Genomic DNA, 21,891 nt, shown 5'->3' with positions numbered 1-21,891 from the left:
CGGGTTACAGGGCTTAGAAGTCCAGTTCAGCATTTTTCTTCACAGGTTACGTAAAAATAATTCCATATTTTTTTTGCCTAGTAGATCACCAAGGCACCAGGGCAGACCCCCACTGCAACACAGTAATTGAGTCATGAGTATTTACAATATGGCAGACACCAAGAGGCGGTGGGACGACTGTAAAGTTCATTGGAGTCTTTGTTATTTTAGCAATTTCAAAAACATTCACGTCGGTCCTGATATTTTTTCTTTACTCTGTATATTATTATATCTCGTTTGGCACAGTTTATTGAATGCTCCTGTCTAGGAGAAGAAAGAACTTCCGACCGTGGATAGTGCTTTGGTTTTTCATGGTTTTTTGTTGTTGAGGTCCTGAATGAATCCAAAAAATTGTATTCATTGTCTTTTTGCTTTTGTTCTCTTTTTTTTTTTTTTTTTCATTTGCACACGTATCTCTCCACGGTCCTCTCACATTTTTTGCACGTTACATAGCAACACCAATGGTATTTGCAATGACACCGCTCCACCACGGTGTCCATGTAAGGGTTGTATCCTCGGCCGCAGCACATTAAATCACAATTGTCGCTTCCAAATGAGGTTTTATTGCATTGCCTGAAAGAGAACAATGAGACAATGGAGGGTTAATCGCTTTACTTCAGCATATGGAGCATTCAGCGGGGACGAGTTAATGTCAAACACAACCTGGCAGCAGATGCATCAACTGGTCTCGAAACAACAACAAAAAGGACAAAAACCACCACAACAGGGCTGCAATAATACATTCCTGTCTGCGCCTGAAAGCGGCTGACACAATGTTTAAATGTCCTCAAATGCCACTGCTCCGTGGAATGTGCGCAGGAAAGTCAAACGATGGGAAACGGAGCGGCGCTTAATGGCACCAGATCTAAGAGACCTTGCATTTATTGTTCTTTTTTGTTTTCTATTAAGACACTTTGTTTTAATTTTATTTTTGTTCTCCTTTTTTAATGTGGGCTTCTGCAGCTGGTTATTTTATATTTATAGAAATTTTATTTGGATGAGATCACAAACTTGAAACAATGCAAACCAAATTTATTACGTAGCCTAAGCCACACGACCAGAGACGTAGCTGTGGAGGGGACAAAGATGCAAATTCTGCAACACGCCGTCACCTGCTGCACAAACCATAACCCACTATACCCACACATACACTGTGTAGCACCCATAGCCTTCTATAGCTGCCAACCAGGCAACACACGGACATACCGGGTCCACCACAGCAAGGGTCTCTTGTAAACAGGTCTTTGGCCCATCTTTAGTGCATTGAAGAACGTGGTCAGAACATGAAAGCTGAGGAGCAAGGCCACGCCCTCAGTGCACTGAAGTCCTCATTTGAGTAAGGCCTCATGCACACAGGTCCACAATATGCAGGCACCGGCCGTGTGCACCCCACATCACGGATGCGGACCTATTCACTTGAATGGGTTCGCAATCTGGAGGTGCGGTGCAGAACGGAGGCACAGAACCCCCTGGAAGCGCTCCGTAGTGCTTCCTTGGGGTTCCTCTCCGTGCCTCCACACAGCTAAAAAATAGAACTTGTTCAAAGCAAGAAAATAATAAGTTTAGATAAAGTGTTTTTTTTTCCTAACTAACTTCTCCCTTCTTTCCCTGCCTAACGGTGCCTCTCCCTCACTGACCATAACCTACCTGGAGGGTGATGGGTGCAGGAGGGTGATGGGTGCCGATGGGGGGGATCGCAGGAGCCTGGTGAGGACGGTGCAGGTGCTGAACAGGAAGAGGAGGGGAGAGAGGAGCGCAGGAAGTTTGAATCTTGCGCCTCTCTCCCTGCACCAATCAGCACCCTGGACAGCGGCATTCAGCACCAGGGCCAGCACCGCCTCTCCTAAATGCTCGGACTGTGATTGGTGGTGTGTAATCACACCACCGATCACAGTCCTTTTCCGGTTCATCGGGTCACCGGTACGTCATGGGTCCCTAAGGGGTTAATCCACTTGTTCGCGCAGCCCAGCTTCTCTTCTGTCTTCATCTGTGAGGAATAGGACCTTTGATGACGTCACTGTGTTCATCACATGGTCCGTCACATGATCCATCACCATAGTGATGGATCATGTGACGGACCATGTGATGAGCACAGTGACATCATCAAAGGTCCTATTCCTCACAGATGAAGACAGAAGAGATGTCGGCTGCGCGAACAAGTGGATTAAGGTGAGTTAAATTTATTTTCTTTTTTTTAACCCTTCCAGCCCTATTGTACTATGCATTCTGTATTCAGAATGCTATTATTTTCCCTTATAACCATGTTATAAGGGAAAACAATAATGATCGGGTCTCCATCCCGGTCGTCACCTAGCAATCGTGCGTGAAAATCGCACCGCATCCGCACTTGCTTGCGGATGCTTGCGATTTTCACGCAACCCCATTCATTTCTATGGGGCCTGCGTTACGTGAAAAACGCACAAAGAGGAGCATGCTGCGATTTTCACGCAACGCACAAGTGATGCCTGAAAATCACCGCTCGTGTGCACAGCCCCATAGAAATGAATGGGTCAGGATTCAGTGCGCGGAATACTCGCCCGTGTGAAAGGGGTCTTACAGTTGCAAGATCTGGACCTCCCACAGTTCAGAGTTCAGTGGAAGCTCGGAAAGTTCACAGATTGCAACCATGACAGGAATGCTAAGATGCATCAGCATTAAAGACACCTATAAGTTGCCTTAGACTGGATTCACATATGCAGTTTTTTGGTGCAGTCACTTTATAGCCTTGTGTGCCGTCAGATGTTGCCTTTGAGTCAATAGGTAAATATAAAATGCCCTAAAAACTGTATTTTTTTGGGGTGCATTTTTAATTTTAAATGCAGCATGCCCCAACTGTGGCTTTTTTCATAAATCTTTCAATAGGCTGGAAAAATAACACAAAAAAATGCATGTAAAAATGTACAAATAAATACATTTTAAAAAGCTAGCCAAATTATGCTTGTTAAAACACATCTGCATTAGAATTTTTTTTTACAAAAACCAATGAGGGAAATCTATAAATTCATTTTATGGTAAATGAAAGTCACACATTTTGGTGCATATTATTTTTTTGATAGACATTTATTACTTTTTAACTTTCCTTGACACTTTGAAATGTGCTGTGAAAAATGCTCGGCGAAGAACAGATTTGCTATACGTTACCCCTAAAATTGGCATCAATTACGGTATATTGCAAATCAACATCTGCTGCTAGCAGGCACAGATTTCAATTTTAGCACCCAGACAGGCGAAGATGCACCACGGGGCATTACGGGGCGTGCACCTTTTTAGTTTAAAGGCGAGCTGCCCCCTCTGCTGACATGTCTGTTCTAGTAACTACTTCCATCTCGAATGTCATAACCATTCTGAAGCATCCATTCCTATGGCTCTATGATGTGCCATTCCTCTATTATTCCTGCAAGAGTTTAGGAATGAATTGCCAGCAGTTTGCAATGAAGGTCCAGATGAGTGTTACCAGTTGGAGGTGTGTCCCTGCACTGGCAGCACTCATTGGATAGTGTCAGACTGTGAAGGGACACACCCCAAACTGAGAACACCCATCCAGACCTTCATTGCAAACTGCTAGTAATTCATTAATAACTTATAACAGGAATAATAGAGGAACGGCACAGCATAGAGTCATAAGAATTATTATGACATGGGGAATGTAGTTAATAAAATAGACATGTCAGGAGAGGGGACAGCTCCTCTTTAACCCCTTAGTAACCACCCATACCCCTTTTTAAGGGGTCTTGGGCCGGGCCCAGTCTAAGCACTGCACGGGTCCCTCATGCAGCGGAGAGAGGGAGCTTGGCTATCACATGAGAGCCGCGGTCCTGCTCTAACAGCCCAGACCGGCAGGAATGGCGATCGGGGCATGTTTAACCCCTTATATGACGCCGGCAATGGCGCCCACCTCATGTAAGTGGTGACAGAGGGAGCAGACTCCCTCTGTCTCCCATTGGCACCCCGCAATGCCTTGCTGGGACCTGGTGTAGGCCCCAAATCTGCCTTGATTGTTCCCCAGGAGGCTCTCTGGCGCAGACTGCTGGTAAATGTCAGTATAGCACTGACATTAAAATGCAATGCACAACAGAGATAGGGCATTGTATTTTAAAATATTGCCTGTTAAAGTTCCATTCTGGGACTATTAAGTGGTTAAAAATAGTTTTAAAAAAAAACATTTATTAAATTAAAAAAATTCCAATAAAAAAATATGCTTTTCAATAAAAAAAATTGCAAAAATAAAATCTTCCCCACATGTTTGGTATGGCCCCGCAGTACATAAATATCATGTAATTATCCCCTATGGTGAACGGCATAAAAATAAAAAACACAACAAGAACATGCCATAATTACTAATTTATTCTTAGTCGCCCCATCGAAAAAAACTAAATAACAAGCGATCGAAAAGTGTTATTTACCCCAAAATGATAGCAATGAAAACTAAAAGTCATCCCGCAAAAATCAAGACCTAACACAGCTCCATATAAAGAAAAATAAAGATTTTCTTCTTTTTAAAAAAGGGGGTTTTATAGCACAAAAGTAGCAAAACATAAAGAAACCTACATGTATTTGGTATAGCTCTAATCGTACTGACCCAGAGAATAAAGACATTATGTTATTTATGCCGAAAAAATGAACGCCGCAACACTTATAACGTAAAAACTCATTGGCAGTTATGCTGTTTTTTCCCATCTCCCTCCAAAAAAAGAGTTAATAAAAGTGAAGCAGAAAGTTAAGTGTACACCAAAATGGCAGCATTAAAAACTACAACTTGTCCCACAAAAAAACAAGCCCTCATACAGCTACATAGATGGAAAAATAAAAAAAAAGTTATAGCTCTTGGAAGGCGACGAATAAAAAAAAAGGAAGAAAAATGCTTGGTCACTAAGGCACAAAACAGGCTGGTCACTAAAGGGTTAAGAGTGGCGTATGAAGCATCAGTCACAGCAAATTTGCAACAATTAATATAAAAACAATTCTTAAAATAATGTAAAAATATGGGTAATAATAATACAGTACTCCTAATTATAGATAATCATAAAAATATAATTGTTACTACCAATACAAGTAATAATATAAAAAAAACTTATATAAATATAATAACACTAATAATATAAAATACTAATATTACTATTCTAATAAATAAAGAAATATATAAATATAAAATATTGCAACATCTAATAGTTACAATAATCTACAAAGTAGATTATTATAAAAAAAATCAAAAATATATAAAACTATAAATATGATATAAATTATAAAAATGATTATAACAAAAAAAAAAAGGATCCACTCAATGTTTACTACTAAAACTAATGAAAAATGTAAAATGATACGACTTTAATATTAAATAATAATCACTATAAAATAACTCCTAACGTACATCTTTCCGGAGATCTGCTCCATTCACACGACCAGGTCAGGTCACTAGCAGATAACATAAGTTTGGTCGACCTCGCCGGGGTCACTAGAGGATTTCATTGTGCAGAACATTAAAAAAAAGAAGACAAAAGGAAGAATGGAGCCCGACTGACTCTCTATACACAGCCGAAGAGCCTGGAAATTGATCCGTTCATCTCAACAATCAGGCTGGAAGTAAGAAAAGAAGTAACGTCGTATCGCGTCCCGGGGAGGGTGAGCATGAGACAATGGGAAGACGATAAGAGGAGTAATGGAGGGAGCACAAAATACACAAAGTAAATCAATAGTAATCAGTTCAGTACCATGACAAACTACTGGTCTGCGCTGTGCAGGAAAATTCTAGTGGATATTGCCTTCTAATTATGTCCTAGCTATATCTTGAGATTCAACATGTCTTTGGACTACAAAGTGACTTCGCCAACGATACATACACAAAAATAGCAGTCCAACATCATTTACCGAACAAATCACTTTTTTTGGTAGAAGTGATACTTTTACTTAGCAAATCATATACTTCTAAGTGTAGTAGAGTAAGGGCTCATGCACATGACTGTATGTATTTTGCGGTCCGCAAAAAATGGATCCACAAAAAATACGGATGACGTCCGTGTGCATTCTGTATTTTGCGAAACTGAACAGCTGGCCCCTAATAGAACAGTCCGTAAGGTGGACAATAATAGGACATGTTCTTGCGGAACAGATATACAGAAACGGAATGCACATGGAGTAACCATTTTTTTTGTGGACCCATTAAAATAAATGGTTCCGCATACGGTCCGCAAAAAAACAGAAAGAAAATACGTTCATGTGCATGAGCCCTAAAAGAGAAAAAACAGACCTAACAATCAAGACATGCACCCCGCTCATTCTGAGTACCTGAATCAAAAGGAGCGTGCTTAAAATAATAGCAGGGAGGAGGTAAATTGGTGAAGTAATTCATTCTGTGGAATAACGGGCATTATTTGTGGCCCTTATTTAAGGTAGGCGGGTGGGAAATGTTGCACATGTTGACTATGGTGCATTTCCTTCTAACATATTGGAAAAAGGGCTTATTCCAGACATTGTTCTAATAATAAACAGAATTTGTTTAGAAACATTGATTGGAGAGGAAAAACCCATTAAGAACTGTAGCAAATCATAGGCTGCTCCTGAAAAATGATCTGAAATGTCTTGAAGTGGCGACCAGACCCTGAAAGACGCAAAAGGAGGCAGGGGCTATGGCTCGAATGGATCAAAGAATAGCCAAAACAGCAAAGGCTCAGGCTATGATCACCTCCAGAAAGAACAAAGAAGATCTGAAGTCCTGCTACAATCAGAAGACGATTAAGTGACGAAAGGTTACCAGCAAGAACTTCCCACAATGTCCCGAAAAAAGACATCTCCTGAATGGGTTATAATTAGTAATGAACAAATCGACTTCAGATGAAAGATTCAAAGTCGATTCGCATAAAACTTTCTTCAAATACTATACGGAGCAGGAGCTCCGTACAGTATTAGGCCTCCTGCACACGACCGTTTTTTTCCCCGTTTACTGGCCGTTTTTTGCGTTCCGTATACGGAACCATTTATTTCAATGGTTCCGCAAAAAAAAACGGAATGTACTCCGTATGCATTCCGTTTCCGTATTTCCGTTTTTTCCGTTCCGTTTAAAGATAGAACATATCCTATTATTGCCCGCAAATCACGTTCCGTGGCTCCATTCAAGTCAATGGGTCCGCAAAAAAACGGAACACATACGGAAATGCATCCGTATGTCTTCCGTTTCCATTCCATTTTTTGCAGAACCATCTATTGGAAATTTTATGCCCAGCCCAATTTTATCTATGTAATTACTGTATACTGTATATGCCATACGGAAAAACGAAACGGAAAAACGGAAACACAACGGAAACAAAAAATGGAACGCAAAACACTGAAAAAGCCATACGGTCGTGTGTAGGAGGCCTTACAATGTATAGGCTCAGATGAGCCGAAGTTATTGCTTCACGAAGTCTCGCGAGACTTCGCGCAATAACTTCATAAATTAATTTGTACTGTAAAAAAACATTTCCCGAACTCGGGTTCGGTTCCAAGTGGTACCTTGGAACCGAACCAGAGTTCGGGAAATGTTTTTTTACAGTACAAATTAATTTATGAAGTTATTGCCCGAAGTCTCGCGAGACTTCACAGAGCAATAACTTCGGCTCATCTGAGCCAATACATTCTAATACTGTACGGAGCTCCTGCTCCGTACAGTATTTGAACGAAGTTTTATGCGAATCGACTTCGGATGTTTCATCCGAAGTCAATTCGCTCATCCCTAGTTATAATTCGCCAAGGAACATATTGACTGGCACAAAGAGGGATGGTGCAACTCTTTGTGAACAAAATTGTCCTTTTTAAGTCTAGTGGCCACAGGCAGAAGGTCCGAAGCCCCCGAGCACTGAAGACAGTAAAGCATATGGATGCAAGAATCCTGAGCTGGGGATGATTCTCAGACCGTGGTGTTGGGCCTATTTATCACATACGAGGGATCATGGATCAGTTTGACTATATCACAGTACCTGAGGAGATCATGTTGTCCTATGGCAAACAATAAAAAGACCTAAAATGACCTGAAACACACCAGACAAACAGGATTGAAGTAATGGAGTGGCCGGCCCAAACCCCTGACCTCAACCCCACAGAGAACTTGTGGGGTGGCACAAAAAAATACAGTTTATGACGCTAAACCCAAAAAATGCAGAAGAACTGAGGAATGTAGTCCAATCATCCTGGACTGGAAGACCTGTTCACAGGGACCAGAAGTTGGTGGACTCCAGGCAACACAGATGTCAAGAAGTTCTCAGAAACAACGGTGATGCCATTAAATATTAGTTCAGTCATTCAAAGGAAAGTGAAATCTCAAACATTTTTTCAGATTTGACATTCAATTTTTAGGTTTCAAAGAAAAATGCTGGAGCTGCTATTTTTTTGAGCAGCCTTTTATTCCTTTTCCTTTACTTTCTGTAAAGAATAAACACAAACTGGATACATTTTGTTATTCTTTTGTTTTGCCATTTAATGTGTGGTATCTCCAGTATATTTGCATTTATGGAAATAAAAGTTATTATACCGTTGTTGCGCTTTCTTTGCTTTTTTTTAACTCACTGCTATTTTTTTTTAACACTATTGTATTCTCCAGGTGTAGGGAGGATTATGGACCAGGCAATGCTCCTTGGGAAAAGGTATGCAAATTTGCTCCCCTCCAGAAGCAAGAAAAGTGTCTCACAACAGCCACCCTGTAAATCAATGTCTGGACCATCAGAGGAAGGGATTTCAAAAACATAAAAAACAGAATCTCTATGCCATGGCCCTCCCCTTTCTCAAGTTAAAGTACATTACAACAGCTTCATCTGGAGTGTTCCTTTAATATCAGCCATTAAGCACTTAAAATTTTTGAAACCCTAAATATCTTCTGATTTCAGGAAAATTCATTAAATATAAACAGGGACTAAAAGCCTCACAGAGCCTGGCAGGCACAATATGTATGTTTTATGGTAATGTTAACCATATCCTGCACCATCGTTCACATGCCTCCTGTGTTATGTATCAGGGGGTCATAAAAATATATGCCTGTCAAATCAAAGCCCGTGGACGATGAAACGCAGAGCAAAACTGCCAGAGATTTACAGTTCATGTACATTACACGGCTCCAGAGTGTCAGACTGAGGAGACTCTACAGCCCAGATATCAGGGTGTGAACGTCCAGATCAATGATAAAGAGTCTGAGAGCAGTGGGAATACCAGGAGGCTATATGAGAAGCTGGAGCGTAAGGGGAGTCACAGAGTGCACCCAACAGTGCACAGATCCACAAAAACCGCACTCACTTCCTGCAGCAACAGATGAAAACACTGAAACCCTGAGGAGACCGATGGTGACTACTTATCATCTACCCCTGAATTTCATCTTCACTTATTTACACAAGCCTACATATACTAAAAGATCAATATACCACAATATAGATAACAGTATTATAGCAGTTATATTCTTCTACATAGGAGCAGTATTATAGTAGTTATATTCCTGTACATAGGAGAAGTATTATAGTAGTTATATCCTTGTACATAGGAGGCAGTATTATAGTAGTTATATTCTTGTACATAGGAGGCAGTATTATAGTAGTTATATTCTTGTACATAGGAGGCAGTGTTATAGTAGTTATATTCTTGTACATAGGGGCAGTATTATAGTAGTTATATTCTTGTACATAGGATGCAGTATTATAGTAGTTATATTCTTGTACATAGGAGCAGTATTATAGTAGTTATATTCTTGTACATAGGAGCAGTATTATAGTAGTTATATTCTTGTACATAGGAGCAGTATTATAGTAGTTATATTCTTGTACATAGGAGCAGTATTATAGTAGTTATATTCTTGTACATAGGAGGCAGTATTATAGAAGTTATATTCTTGTACATAGGAGCAGTATTATAGCAGTTATATTCTTGTACATAGGAGCAGTATTATAGTAGTTATATCCCTGTACATAGGAGGCAGTATTATAGTAGTTATATTCTTGTACATAGGAGGCAGTATTATAGTAGTTATATTCTTGTACATAGGAGGCAGTGTTATAGTAGTTATATTCTTGTACATAGGGGCAGTATTATAGTAGTTATATTCTTGTACATAGGAGCAGTATTATAGTAGTTATATTCTTGTACATAGGAGGCAGTATTATAGAAGTTATATTCTTGTACATAGGAGCAGTATTATAGCAGTTATATTCTTGTACATAGGAGCAGTATTATAGTAGTTATATTCTTGTACATAGGAGCAGTATTATAGTAGTTATATTCTTGTACATAGGAGCAGTATTATAGTAGTTATATTCTTGTACATAGGAGGCAGTATTATAGCAGTTATATTCTTGTACATAGGAGCAGTATCATAGTAGTTATATTCTTGTACATAGGAGGCAGTATTATAGTAGTTATATTCTTGTACATAGGAGCAGTATTATAGTAGTTATATTCTTGTACATAGGAGGCAGTATTATAGTAGTTATAGTCTTGTACATAGGAGCAGTATTATAGTAGTTATATTCTTGTACATAGGAGGCAGTATTATAGTAGTTATATTCTTGTACATAGGAGCAGTATTATAGTAGATATATTCTTGTACATAGGAGCAGTATTATAGTAGTTATATTCTTGTACATGGTAGCAGTATTATAGTAGTTATATTCTTGTACATAGGAGGCAGTATTATAGCAGTTATATTCTTGTACATTGGAGCAGTATTATAGTAGTTATATTCTTGCACATAGGAGCAGTATTATAGTAGTTATATTCTTGCACATAGGAGCAGTATTATAGTAGTTATATTCTTGTACATAGGAGCAGTATTATAGTAGTTATATTCTTGTACATAGGAGGCAGTATTATAGTAGTTATATTCTTGTACATAGGAGCAGTATTATAGTAGTTATATTCTTGTACAGAGGAGGCAGTATTATAGTAGTTATATTCTTGTATATAGGAGGTAGTATTATAGTAGTTATATTCTTGTACATAGGAGCCGTATTATAGTAGTTATATTCTAGTACATAGGAGGCAGTATTATAGTAGTTATATTCTTGTACATGGTAGCAGTATTATAGTAGTTATATTCTTGTACATAGGAGGCAGTATTATAGTAGTTATATTCTTGCACATAGGAGCAGTATTATAGTAGTTATATTCTTGTACATAGGAGCAGTATTATAGTAGTTATATTCTTGTACATAGGAGGCAGTATTATAGTAGTTATATTCTTGTACATAGGAGCAGTATTATAGTAGTTATATTCTTGTACATAGGAGCAGTATTATAGTAGTTATATTCTTGTATATAGGAGGTAGTATTATAGTAGTTATATTCTTGTACATAGGAGCCGTATTATAGTAGTTATATTCTAGTACATAGGAGGCAGTATTATAGTAGTTATATTCTTGTACATGGTAGCAGTATTATAGTAGTTATATTCTTGTACATAGGAGGCAGTATTATAGTAGTTATATTCTTGCACATAGGAGCAGTATTATAGTAGTTATATTCTTGTACATAGGAGCAGTATTATAGTAGTTATATTCTTGTACATAGGAGCAGTATTATAGCAGTTATATTCTTGTACATTGGAGCAGTATTATAGTAGTTATATTCTTGCACATAGGAGCAGTATTATAGTAGTTATATTCTTGTACATAGGAGCAGTATTATAGTAGTTATATTCTTGTACATAGGAGCAGTATTATAGTAGTTATATTCTTGTACATTAGGAGCAGTATTATAGTAGTTATATTCTTGCACATAGGAGCAGTATTATAGTAGTTATATTCTTGTACATAGGAGGCAGTATTATAGTAGTTATATTCTTGTACATAGGAGGCAGTATGTTTGTTCCCATAATGCATGCGCAAGAGAGGCACTCTTTTTAGCTTCTTTGACTAATAGATGAAGGTCCTCTTTTAAGTAATTTTTGGGATATTCAGCCAATCATAGACAACAGATTTTCATCAGATCCCACTAAAATTGTGAGCCAACAATGATGCACAGGACAATATTAAGAAATCATAGACTTAAAAGAGAATTCCCACCTTGGACATTTATGGCATGTTCACAGGGTATAACAAAAATATCTCGTACATGTGGATACTACCTCTGGAACACCTATGTGGAGAATGCGGGTTCCCTGACTCCTGACCCACCTGCATACACATACTGTATTCTGTGTGTATGTCAAAAATGTCCAAGGTGGGAATAGTTCTTAAACGTGATCACAAGTCATTCTCCACATAGGGACTTTCAACGACATCTTGAGAGATGGTCATAGTGGAGTCACCACTTCCAAGGAAGAACCCTACACAGATCTATCAAATTCCAAAAAGCATTTACCCTTTGCATAAAAATGTACCTTTAATAGCGCATGGCATAAGGGTAAATTAGGATACAATTGTTATAATTAGTACGTCTTCACGTGTTTATTTTTTAAGTCAGAATGATTTATACGATCATGTTAATGTGTTTAGGCTTCAAAATGAGTTTCAGTCCAAATGTGTTCATGTTCGTCCAGCTCTTCTAGTCATAAGCTAAATGGGGTGCCATCTGGCAGTACTAACCTATGCTGTAAAATTTATGTATAATTGCAGAAATTAATGCTGATGACTTATGCACTAATGCACTGCCACCCTCTATGAGGCCTGACGATCTACAGTGTTCAATGAGGAACATGAGGGGGGTTTGCAGAGCGAGGACTATTGGCTCAAGAGTTGGATGAAAGGTTCCCATCTAAGCCACCAAATGGACTTCACCAGTGCTTTGGAAATAAATAAATTAAAAAAACTTCCATCATTGTCGGGTTGGTGGGTTGTTGGAACCTGAACTAAGAATGAAAGGGCCTTTGCACCCAGTAAAGTCCAGTTGTGCCTTTTGGCTTTGTTCATATACAGCACCTAGTCTGTTGCCATATCTAACGGGACAGCTATGGAAATCAAAGGAGTAGGGTCAATGCTCTATTGCAAAGTGAAGATCTCTCCAGCTAGAAATATATTAAGGCTGCTGCTGTGGGCCCCATCCAGTAAGGACTGGCCATAGACCCTGCATAGAGATTTTCCCAATGGGCCGATGCCTGGTGCCTTCTCCAGCAGCCGATCTGTGGGGATCCTGAGGATAGGTCATCAGTTAAAAAAATCCTTAAAACCCCCTTTAAACTCCCAGTCCATCCCTGGCCCGATAAGAAGCATCTCAATCCAGGCTTCACCAATTCCTCTTTCTTATGGACTGTTAGAACATGAACCTTCTTCTGTACCATGTGTCCAGAATTATAGGAAAATATTAGCAAACTACCACTAGTCTGTACTTCAAGGAATGGTGGCGGGGAGGGCAAGCATCTAGGCTCTACTGTCCCTGGATGGTGGGATGCTAAAACATGAAGTGGCTACTGCAATGAGCCTATTTTGATCCCTCTGTGCGATGTAGGACCATGGTGTCACACTTAAAGGGCTATTTCAGGACTTTTTCTATTGATGGCTTATCATTAGGATAAGCCTACAGTATCAAATTGAAAAAGGTCTGACACCCCATACACCCAACCATCAGCTGTTTTAACATCAAGACTGGAAGTCGGCGTTGTGTAGGGGAAGGAGCTGGTAACCAAAGCATGCTCCCAATGAAGTGAAGTTACAAGCTCTGTCCATGGCACAATGGACAAAGCTGTGTAGTTCTGGCACCAAGTTCCAACACTGGAGTTACTCCGTAACAGCTGATTGGGAGGGGTGCAGGTGGCTGATCTGATACTGATAGGCTATAATATTAATATCCTGGATAACACCTTTATCGTGTATCGTGACTAGTGTTGAGCGAAATTCTGTTTTAAGTTCGGCGTCTAAAGTTCGGCTTCCGGTTAGCGGAGAATCCCGATATGGATTCCGAATTCCGTTGTGGTCCGTGGTAGCGGAATCAATAATCGGCCATTATTGATTCTGCTACCACGGACCACAACGGAATTCGGAATCCGTATCAGGATTCTCCGCTAACCGGAAGCCGAACTTTAGACGCCGAACTTAAAACATAAGTTCGCTCAACACTAATCGTGACAAATAATGAACCTGACGTCAACACCTGTCACAATCTAAATCTGTCAAATTTGGCGACACATTGTATACATTCTGCACCACTTGATGGGCAAACAGTCTGAAAATCTAAATAATTGAGATGACTCTGCTCATCATGTCCCAGTTTATACAGCAAAGCTGGCAAATGAACTGAGGAATGCAGGAGGTGTCAGCTTATTGTGACTTCTAGTGTGAAATCTGCAAAATGTCAGGGTTTATTTCATGAGAATAGTCACAATAAAAAAATCACAAACATTTTCGAAAATATACGAAACTGATTTATATAGGGTGTCATTTCCTCTCTTACAGGTTGGTTTCCATAGTTATAGAAATGCAATTATCAGCAATAGTTTATGGCATAATAATTATATTGAGGCAAAATATTTTTTTGGAGTAATGACTCCCCATAAAGCAAAAAGCAAGCAGATGTCCGTCCGGAAAACCTGGTTTCTATTACATGTATATTTTCCATAGAAATGTTTCCTTCATTGAGTGCCGACGACCCTATAGAGGCGAAATCTCTGGAATCAGGACACAGTTTGTATTTACCAATATTTTGCTGACATCATGACCCGAGTAGAAAGTCTAATAATGGGTTTTCCAGGACTAAGTAAGACCTCATTAGTGGTAACTTATAGGGTGTGTTCTTACGAGACGACCGAAACACTAAGGAAAAACAAAGTCCCCTTTCTGTGATCGGATTTTCTCTGCTTATTGACTGTCATAAATTCAGGGTCTTGTTTTATGTTTTTTGATCCTCTGGGTATTTGACTCCAGATCAATTTTCAGCACAAGAAAGAAATCAAGGACAGAACTGAACGTACTCATATAATTTGGCTTAGCGTAAGCAGAAACAATGCCGGCAAGGCCAAGATTTCAAGGAAAAAAACATTTCCAAAAATGTTCACCTTAAAATGTCGCTGCTGCTGCTGGACTGCTACGGGTTTGATTCCTCCTAAAATGAGGTAAAATTCCAATAATCTGGACTGATGAGGTTGTGGGTAATAATAATAATAACATTCTAGGCATCTCTTGTATCTTTCAAAGCCCTGAAAACACTTGAACTTCTCGTCTGTGCTGAGTAGCAGGACTTTGAAACCACTGAGTCCAGATGAAAGGACTGGTAGTAGAGATGAACGAATCGATGCTAAACTATTTGGATTTAATACAAATTTCACAAAAACACTTTGGCCAGTCTCCGGCACATACCCTGTTCCCTGACTCCAAGGGCTTCTGGGCAGGGGAGGGGGTGAAACCCAAACAAACCAAGTGGTCCTAAACATCACTTTTGCCAAAGTGAACCAAGCCTGGGTCCTACAGGATTTTCACACTCCGATGAATAGATCTGCCATTGCTGATGGCGCCCCATCAAGCCACTGCTTCTGTCTGCCTAACATCATGTTAGCCTACCATATGGCCACTGCTACTAGCCGCCACTACTAGTACCCTACCACCCCAACACAGCCGCACACATCTACTTACTGTGCCTTGGCTGTTGTATGCTGAGCTGATACTGCTGGCACTACTTTTGTGGCCACTATTACCCCTACATACCTTTCCCTTTCCACATCCACAATGCACTGCTTCTATTCCCAATTAAAAAGTAGAATATTTCCAGGGTCATTCAGAACAAGCCCCTCTTTCTTCTGAAATTGACATGTGTGTGTATAAACAGGGGCAGGGATCCGTTCCCGTTCAGGCAGCATTTTTGGAACGCTTGCTCCCAACAAGCCACTGTCTTTTTCCCATAATACCATGTGTTTAAACACCATCTGCCCTTCATAAGGTACAATTCTTAGAAGCTTTGGAATATGAAAAAGCATAACACATGTGCCAGTGTAGTGTGTTTTTAACACCTTAAGTACTGGGCCTATTTTTGGTTTTGCAGTTTCATTTTTTCCTCCCACCATTCCAATAGCCATAACATTTTTAATTTGCCGTTCATATAGACATATGAGGGCTTATTTTTGCGGGGATGAGTTGTATTTACTTTAGGGCACCATTTAATTTACCAGGTTTTTCAAGACAGTTTCATATATATGTTTATGATAAATTAGGCTCACAGAGTGATGCCACACATATCAAATAGTCAGAAATAGACACTGACAACCACTCTCTGGCAATAAAAATAAGAGGGTGTCATGCTCCTCCTATCTTGTCATGGGAACTTGTTCACCACTGCCTGCAACAATGGTTGGCATAGTGCAACAGCAATGCCCAGCATGATAAAAGTATTAGGCATCACTGGGTGTGGTAAAGGGAATCTGTCAGCTTCTAAACTACTGTAGAGTTAGGGTCCATTCACGCGTCCGCATAATGGGTCCGCAAAATTGCGGAACGGGTGCCGACCCATTCATTTTCACTGGGGCCGCAAAAGACGCGGACAGCACACCAGGTATGAGTCCAAAACACAGAACCGGTGCAGACCTTTCCCTTACACCTTATCTCTGAGTAGGTTTCACTACTGGTTTTGGCTTACAATCACTGATAGAAATAACTGATAAATTAACTGAAGTATGAACTCAGCCGAAGCGGTGTATAGAGTAAGTGATGCCGAGTCCAGTTATTTAATTTTTATCTTCATACTCACTTGCATTCCAACAAACCAGCAGTAATATGCATTGAGGGGACTCCTCTTTGAGTCCTCTCCATGATGTGCAGGAGCAGGGGAGTCCTCCCAATGCACTACACTATACACCACTTACTCTAGTTTGGGGGGTGTTTCAGAGCTGATAGATTTCCTTTAAGCTGCATAAAGCTATTGGGCCCCGGTGGGGACATCTCCTCTGCACCCCCACCTTTAACTGCACTGCTGCATGTACCAATTCCTACCATCATTCAACATCATTCAATGTACAAAAATATATATACACTGTATTTTTCGCCCTATAAGACGCACCGGCCTATAAGACGCACCTAGGTTTTTGAGGAGGAAAATAAGAAAAAAAATATTTTTAACCGAAAGGTATGCATTTGGTGGGTTTTGAATTAATGGTGGTCTGTGCATGACACTATTATGGGGGATCTGTGGATGACGCACTGTCATGTGGGGGATCTGTGGATGGCACTGTTATGGGGGATCTGTGGATGGTACTGCTATGGGGTGGGAGATCTGTGGATGACACTGTTATGGGGTGGGGGGATCCGTTGGTGGTATTGTTATGGTGTGGGGGGATCTGTGGATGGAACTGTTATGGGGAGAATCTGTGGATGACACTGCTATATGTCATCCACAGATCCCCCTCATAACAGTGTCCGCCCTCTGCTCACCGAAGTATTTATAAACATGATTCCTTATCCTGTTATTAAGTTTAACTAACGCTGCGCTCTCCCCTGTTCCCATGTATCCCCACAGCACTTACGAACATGCTTCCATAGCAGGCAGAGCGGACGGCAGCAGTAACGTCACTCACTGACATCGCGCGCCTGCTTCATTCGTAAGTGCTGTGGGGATACAGGGGAACATGGGAGAGTGCAGCATTAGTTAAACTTAATAACAGGATAAGGAATCATGTTTATAAATACTTTGGTGAGCGGCGGGGCCCGATGTAAGAGTACAGTGACTGCACCGGGCCCCGCCCCTAGTTCTGGACTCCAGCCCCTCCTCTCTCCCAGCTCATACATCGCAGTCTGCGATGCTGCAGCGTCACAGACTGCGATGTAAAATGGAAGCATTCGCCCCATAAGACGCAGGGGCATTTCCCCCCACTTTGGGGGGGGGGGAAAGTGCGTCTTATGGGGCGAAAAATACGGTATATATATATATATATATATCTCTGCATTTCCTTCTCTCATTTCAACCTATTTTATGTAAAACTGGGGGCTCATTCATACAAACGTATTTTGGGTCCGCATCCAATCCACATTTTTGCGGATCCATTCCGCACGTCCGTTTAGTGCCATCCGCAAAATTATAGAACATGTCCTATTATTGTCCGCATTACTGACAAGGATAGGACTGTTCTATTAGGGGCCGGCCGTTCCGTAAAATGCGCATTGGCAGCTAAAGGCATCTGTGTTGGTCCCATGTTCATATGTGCCCACATAGCTGAGAAAAATTATTTTTTGATATATGCAAATGAGCCTCTAGGAGCAACGGGGGCATTACCGTTACTCCTAGAGGGTCTGCTCTTTTTGCAACTGCCGCACCCTCTAGATAAGACCAGACAGTGTAAACGTCATCACTCCTGACCATGATTTCTCCTAAAGTCAAAGTGCAGAGGATGCAGCAGTTGCAGAGAGGGCAGAGTCTCTAGGTGTAACGGCAACGCCCCCATTGCTCCTAGAGGCTCATTTGCATTTATTAAAACCTAATTTTTCTCAACAATGCGGGCACATATGAACATGGGACCAACACAGATGCTTTCAGCTGCCAAGCGCACATGTAACAGGTCAGCCAGTGTCATAGTGCAGTGGCCAAATTTGGGGTGGCCCAACGCTACGCTGAGTCCCCCGGACACCACTCAGGTGTTAACACATGTTGCTGCTCTCTGGAAGGGATGGTAAGGCGTGGTGCACCCCAATGGGAAGTAAGTCCAGAGAATCATGGTCTGCAGTAAACCAGTGTGCTTCTTTACTGGAGGAATTCAGGTGTAAAACACTACAGCCAAGGCATAGGGCTGGCTTCTCCAGTCTCCTCCCTGGCAGAAGAAGGTTCTGTGCTGAGAAAAGGCCTGAGCTAGCTGTCCCTCTCTCTCTCAGAACGCTGGCATCCTGGTCAAAGACCCACGGTCTGTAGCTTACTAGTCCAGGTGACTCCTTGGTCACAGGGCTAGTGACCCATGGTCTGTGGCTCAGCGCCCCCATCTCAGCGTCTTCTTCTGGTCACTCATACAGGCTGGCATGAGTCTCCCCTCCAAGCACTGGTCCCTAATTGCAGCACACTAGGGGCTCTGACTTTTCTCCTTATATACAGTGTTTGCTAGACTAGAACCTTCTAGTGGGAGGGTTGGAGAAACTCAGCACAAACAGATACATTGTTTCAGCTCCCGTCTGGTATAGACTTACATTAAAGCTTCAATGATACTCAAAGGCAATGACACAGCAGGTTTTCCAGACAAAAACAAGTTTCCAGACATAACAACATAGCTAAAACCAGACATTTAGAAGGTCAGGCTGTCTGCTTTTGGTGGTAAACAAGCCTGGGGTTTTCCCTCCAAAACATGGTCTTCTTTAAACACTATGGCAGCTGTGGAAAATTACTAGCTTCTCAATCAAAGTCCTAACAGTCTCTCAGTATTCATTAACCCTTTCCACAGTGCCATGTAAATACATTGATAATGAACAGGATATACACTGCTCAAAAAAATAAAGGGAACACAAAAATAACACATCCTAGATCTGAATTAATTAAATATTCTTCTAAAATACTTTGTTCTTTACATAGTTGAATGTGCTGACAACAAAATCACACAAAAATAAAAAAATGGAAATCAAATTTTTCAACCCATGGAGGTCTGGATTTGGAGTCACACTCAAAATTAAAGTGGAAAAACACACTACAGGGTGATCCAACTTTGATGTAATGTCCTTAAAACAAGTCAAAATGAGGCTCAGTAATGTGTGTGGCCTCCACGTGCCTGTATGACCTCCCTACAACGCCTGTGCATGCTACTGATGAGGTGGCGGACGGTCTCCTGGGGGATCTCCTCCCAGACCTGGACTAAAGCATCTGCCAACTCCTGGACAGTCTGTGGTGCAACGTGACGTTGGTGGATAGAGCGAGACATGATGTCCCAGATGTGCTCAATTGGATTCAGGTCTGGGGAACGGGCGGGCCAGTCCATAGCATCAATGCCTTTGTCTTGCAGGAACTGCTGACACACTCCAGCCACATGAGGTCTAGCATTGTCTTGCATTAGGAGGAACCCAGGGCCAACCGCACCAGCATATGGTCTCACAAAGGGTTTGAGGATCTCATCTCGGTACCTAATGGCAGTCAGGCTACCTCTGGCGAGCACATGGAGGGCTGTGCGGCCCTCCAAAGAAATGCCACCCGACACCATTACTGACCCAATGCCAAACCGGTCATGCAGGAGGATGTTGCAGGCAGCAGAACGTTCTCCACGGCATCTCCAGACTCTGTCACATCTGTCACATGTGCTCAGTGTGAACCTGCTTTCATCTGTGAAGAGCACAGGGCGCCAGTGGCGAATTTGCCAATCTTGGTGTTCTCTGGAAAATGCCAAACGTCCTGCACGGTGTTGGGCTGTAAGCACAACCCCCACCTGTGGACGTCGGGCCCTCATATCACCCTCATGGAGTCTGTTTCTGACCGTTTGAGCAGACACATGCACATTTGTGGCCTGCTGGAGGTCATTTTGCAGGGCTCTGGCAGTGCTCCTCCTGTTCCTCCTTGAACAAAGGCGGAGGTAGCGGTCCTGCTGCTGGGTTGTTGCCCTCCTACGGCCTCCTCCACGTCTCCTGATGTACTGGCCTGTCTCCTGGTAGCGCCTCCATGCTCTGGACACTACGCTGACAGACACAGCAAACCTTCTTGCCACAGCTCGCATTGATGTGCCATCCTGGATAAGCTGCACTACCTGAGCCACTTGTGTGGGTTGTAGACTTCGTCTCATGCTACCACTAGAGTGAAAGCACCGCCAGCATTCAAAAGTGACCAAAACATCAGCCAGGAAGCATAGGAACTGAGAAGTGGTCTGTGGTCACCACCTGCAGAACCACTCCTTTATTGGGGGTGTCTTGCTAATTGCCTATAATTTCCACCTGTTGTCTATCCCATTTGCACAACAGCATGTGAAATTGATTGTCACTCAGTGTTGCTTCCAAAGTGGACAGTTTGATTTCACAGAAGTGTGATTGACTTGGAGTTACATTGTGTTGTTTAAGTGTTCCCTTTATTTTTTTGAGCAGTGTATATCACAACATATATATAAAATGCAGTAACACAGCAATAAACAGTATAAGTTAATCCTTTTAAGAGAAATAAAGTAAGAAGTTTTAACTTTGCGTAGGGGATATAGGCAAATGTCCGCGAATGTCCAAATGTCAAAGTACTCCCTGCTCCAGGGCACTACAATAGGTATTTCGTATGTGCCCGCATTTCTCAGCAGGACTGCCTGCAGTGTTTCCCCATCAGCCTGCTGGTTACTGTCAGTATACCACTGACAGTATAATACTCTGCACTGCATAGGCAGTAGAGGGAATTACAGAAGCAATCAAAACATCACCTATTAAAGTCCCTTTGCATGGAAAGTATATATTCATTCAGTTCAAAAAAAAATTATTAACCCGCGCTACACAATTATCATGTTATTTGTTCCTAAATGGTGAACACCGTGTAAAAAAAAGCTGTAATTTCTGTATTTTGCTTCTTTGCCACCAAAAAACTAAATAAAATAAAAAGCGATGAAAAAGTGTTATGTACCCTAAAATCATACCAGTGAAAACTCAAAACGCAAAAATCAAGCCCTCACACAGCTCTGTGTAACAAAAAATTTAAAAAGTTATAGGGCTTGCAATGCCAAAACATTTTCATTGTTTTTTAAGTTTTTATTGTGCAAAAGTAGTAAAATGTAAAAAAACTAACAAAAAATAATATATATTTGGTATCGCTATACTGATGGAGAGAATAACGTTATCATGTTATTTATCCCATAAAATAAAAGCTGCTAAATTTGCAACATAAAAACCCAGTGGCCGTTTTGCTGTTTCTCCCGCGAAGAGTTAATAAAAGTTAATAAGTTATATGAACCCCAAAATGGTGCCATTAAAAAAGACAACTTGTTCTGCAAACAAGTAATAAGCCCTCATACGGCTACATTGCTGGAAAAATAAAAGTTTAAACCCTTTGGGGGGGGGGGGGGGG

General features: G+C 41.1%; 1 protein-coding gene across 3 annotated transcripts in view; it reads right to left on the bottom strand.

The window, feature by feature from the left end:
• Nucleotides 1-354: 354 nt before the first annotated feature.
• Nucleotides 355-21,891, bottom strand: part of WNT11 (Wnt family member 11) — an 81,338-nt gene continuing 59,801 nt past the window's right edge. For 2 of the 3 annotated variants that reach the window (XM_040426441.1, XM_040426442.1), the window contains exon 6: nt 438-612. In XM_040426441.1, coding sequence (XP_040282375.1) covers nt 438-612 — 175 coding nt within the window. Of the gene's footprint in view, nt 613-21,891 lie in introns of all 3 variants that reach the window. The other variant, XM_040426443.1, reaches the window with a different exon arrangement.

Source organism: Bufo bufo, chromosome 3 (assembly GCF_905171765.1).
Source record: "Bufo bufo chromosome 3, aBufBuf1.1, whole genome shotgun sequence".
NCBI classification, from domain to species: Eukaryota; Metazoa; Chordata; class Amphibia; order Anura; family Bufonidae; genus Bufo; species Bufo bufo.
Note: the sequence above shows the minus strand (reverse complement) of the source record. Positions and strands in the feature narration are given on the sequence as shown.